Below are 1788 nucleotides of genomic sequence, written 5' to 3'. Positions count from 1 at the left end.
TCAGACTGCAGGAACCCAGCCTTGCTGTCATAGGACCTCAGGCCAACATAGGGCTGGGGCTCCCTCCTGCCTGCTCTCCTGTGAAGGAGGCTCTCATGCTGCCAAACTAAAAGGCTGGTTCACATAACCAGTGGACAGTCTCTTAAGTAGGAACGATGGGTCAGTCCAAAGAGCTATAACCCTAACCCTGAGAACTGATGGACAAGGCGCAGGGCTCAGCCCATGAGCTTGCTAGAAGGAAGGCAATTTGGGCCATGGACTGAGAAGACGGTGGAGAAATGTTAATCACACTTTCCCTGGCCATTGGCGGGTACCAATAGCAGTATGTTTTCCGCCCAGAGCACCCTGTGAAAGAGGGGCAGAATCAACAAAACCTGGGAAAATGCATGAATGCGGCGGCTAAGCCATGCATGAGCCAGCTGGTCCATCAATAAAACAAAAAAACAAAAAGGAGGGGTTTACACCCCAAGTGTGCAGGGGCACAAAGAAGGCAGTCCCATGGGTGCTATCCAATTGAAGGCAATATCAATATCATATCAATCTGCTTCAGTACACAATAAATTAGGAGATTTTAGATGAGCTGTTGTGTATATTGAGAAGACTATATGTAGTATGTGACCCTTAATGTTAAGCAAAAACACCAAGTAAACCAATGTGTATCATTCTATATGAGGCCTACTTTCTCTATGTGAGAAGAAATGATTTAATTTAATTAATAAAATGTCATTATTTAAGGAAAGGGAATAGACCTAACCGCACTGATGAAGCTACTCTAGGCTGTACAACACTTGCGACTAATTGTTGTTAAACGAAACGCTGAACTCATTCCGCTGCACTCGGGTCACTCTGAACAGGGCGTTGGCCTTAACGTTCGAGCGTCAACTTTTCTCTGCGCTCTCCACGAGCTCCTCCCTATATCGTTCCTTGTACAATGGGAGGAGGCCGACTCTCCACGCCTTTTTCCGCTCTCTGTCAGTACGAATCGCACCCCTATCCCTTGCGTCTGTCCCAGTAATAATAACAACAACCATAACAATAACCAAGAACGCATTTCAATAAGGCTTTCTGCTCCATAATCACGATAGGCTACAGTTCCTTGGTTACCTTATCAGTCACACCTACACTGGACATAAACGAAGGGGAGCAGGGTTAGCAGCTGCCTTGCGTGTGAAGGAAGAGGAATGTGAAGATCTTTTGGCCACCAGGGCGCTCTGGGCTGTGCCTCCCTCTCATCTCGTCAATTTTGATATTTACCGCGGAACCGGGAGCGTTGAGTCCTCTATCCGTAAAACTGGGACATTGAAACCTCTTGATCAATTTCGATAGTTATTCGACCGCGGACAATGCAAATACCCGCGCATTGACTGTAGTGGGATTCAGTGATGGCTTCGACGCAAATGTTCTCCAAAGTCCGGAGCCGACTTTTCGGAAGTATTAAGCTGTTTGATGCGGCTTGTAGATCGACTCGCCCGGCCACGTTACTTCACAAGGTATGTCGAGTATATTGATATGAACTGTCGTTGAGATTGGAGTTCAATCATCAACTCAACGTTGGCTTAAAGGTCAGAAGGGTAACTCGAAACAATAGTAGCTCTTCTTCGGGATTTAAAAAATGATTCGGCGTACTTTTTTCTATTGCAAACAAAGTTCTATTTTTTAACACCGATCGTTCTATAAGCAGGAATCCTGTGTGGGATTTCGCCATAACTACACAAGCAAAGGTGGAAATATCCACTTTCGTCTAATTGTTCAAGATATGCACTGCAATAATGTAGCGATTGGCTTCTG

The 1788-nt window shown here is 45.6% G+C and overlaps 1 protein-coding gene across 1 annotated transcript in view; it reads left to right on the top strand.

Annotated features, from left to right (window-relative positions):
• The first annotated feature begins 1004 nt into the window (after positions 1-1004).
• The window catches only part of LOC307071228 (calcium uniporter regulatory subunit MCUb, mitochondrial-like), a 12214-nt gene continuing 11430 nt past the window's right edge, over positions 1005-1788 (top strand). Inside the window, exon 1 of the mRNA XM_079730175.1 lies at positions 1005-1490. Coding sequence (XP_079586301.1) covers positions 1383-1490 — 108 coding nt within the window. The 5' untranslated portion in view covers positions 1005-1382. The remainder of the gene's footprint in view (positions 1491-1788) is intronic.

This window comes from Pollachius pollachius, assembly GCF_949987615.1.
Source record: "Pollachius pollachius genome assembly, chromosome: 2".
NCBI lineage: Eukaryota > Metazoa > Chordata > Actinopteri > Gadiformes > Gadidae > Pollachius > Pollachius pollachius.
Note: the sequence above shows the minus strand (reverse complement) of the source record. Positions and strands in the feature narration are given on the sequence as shown.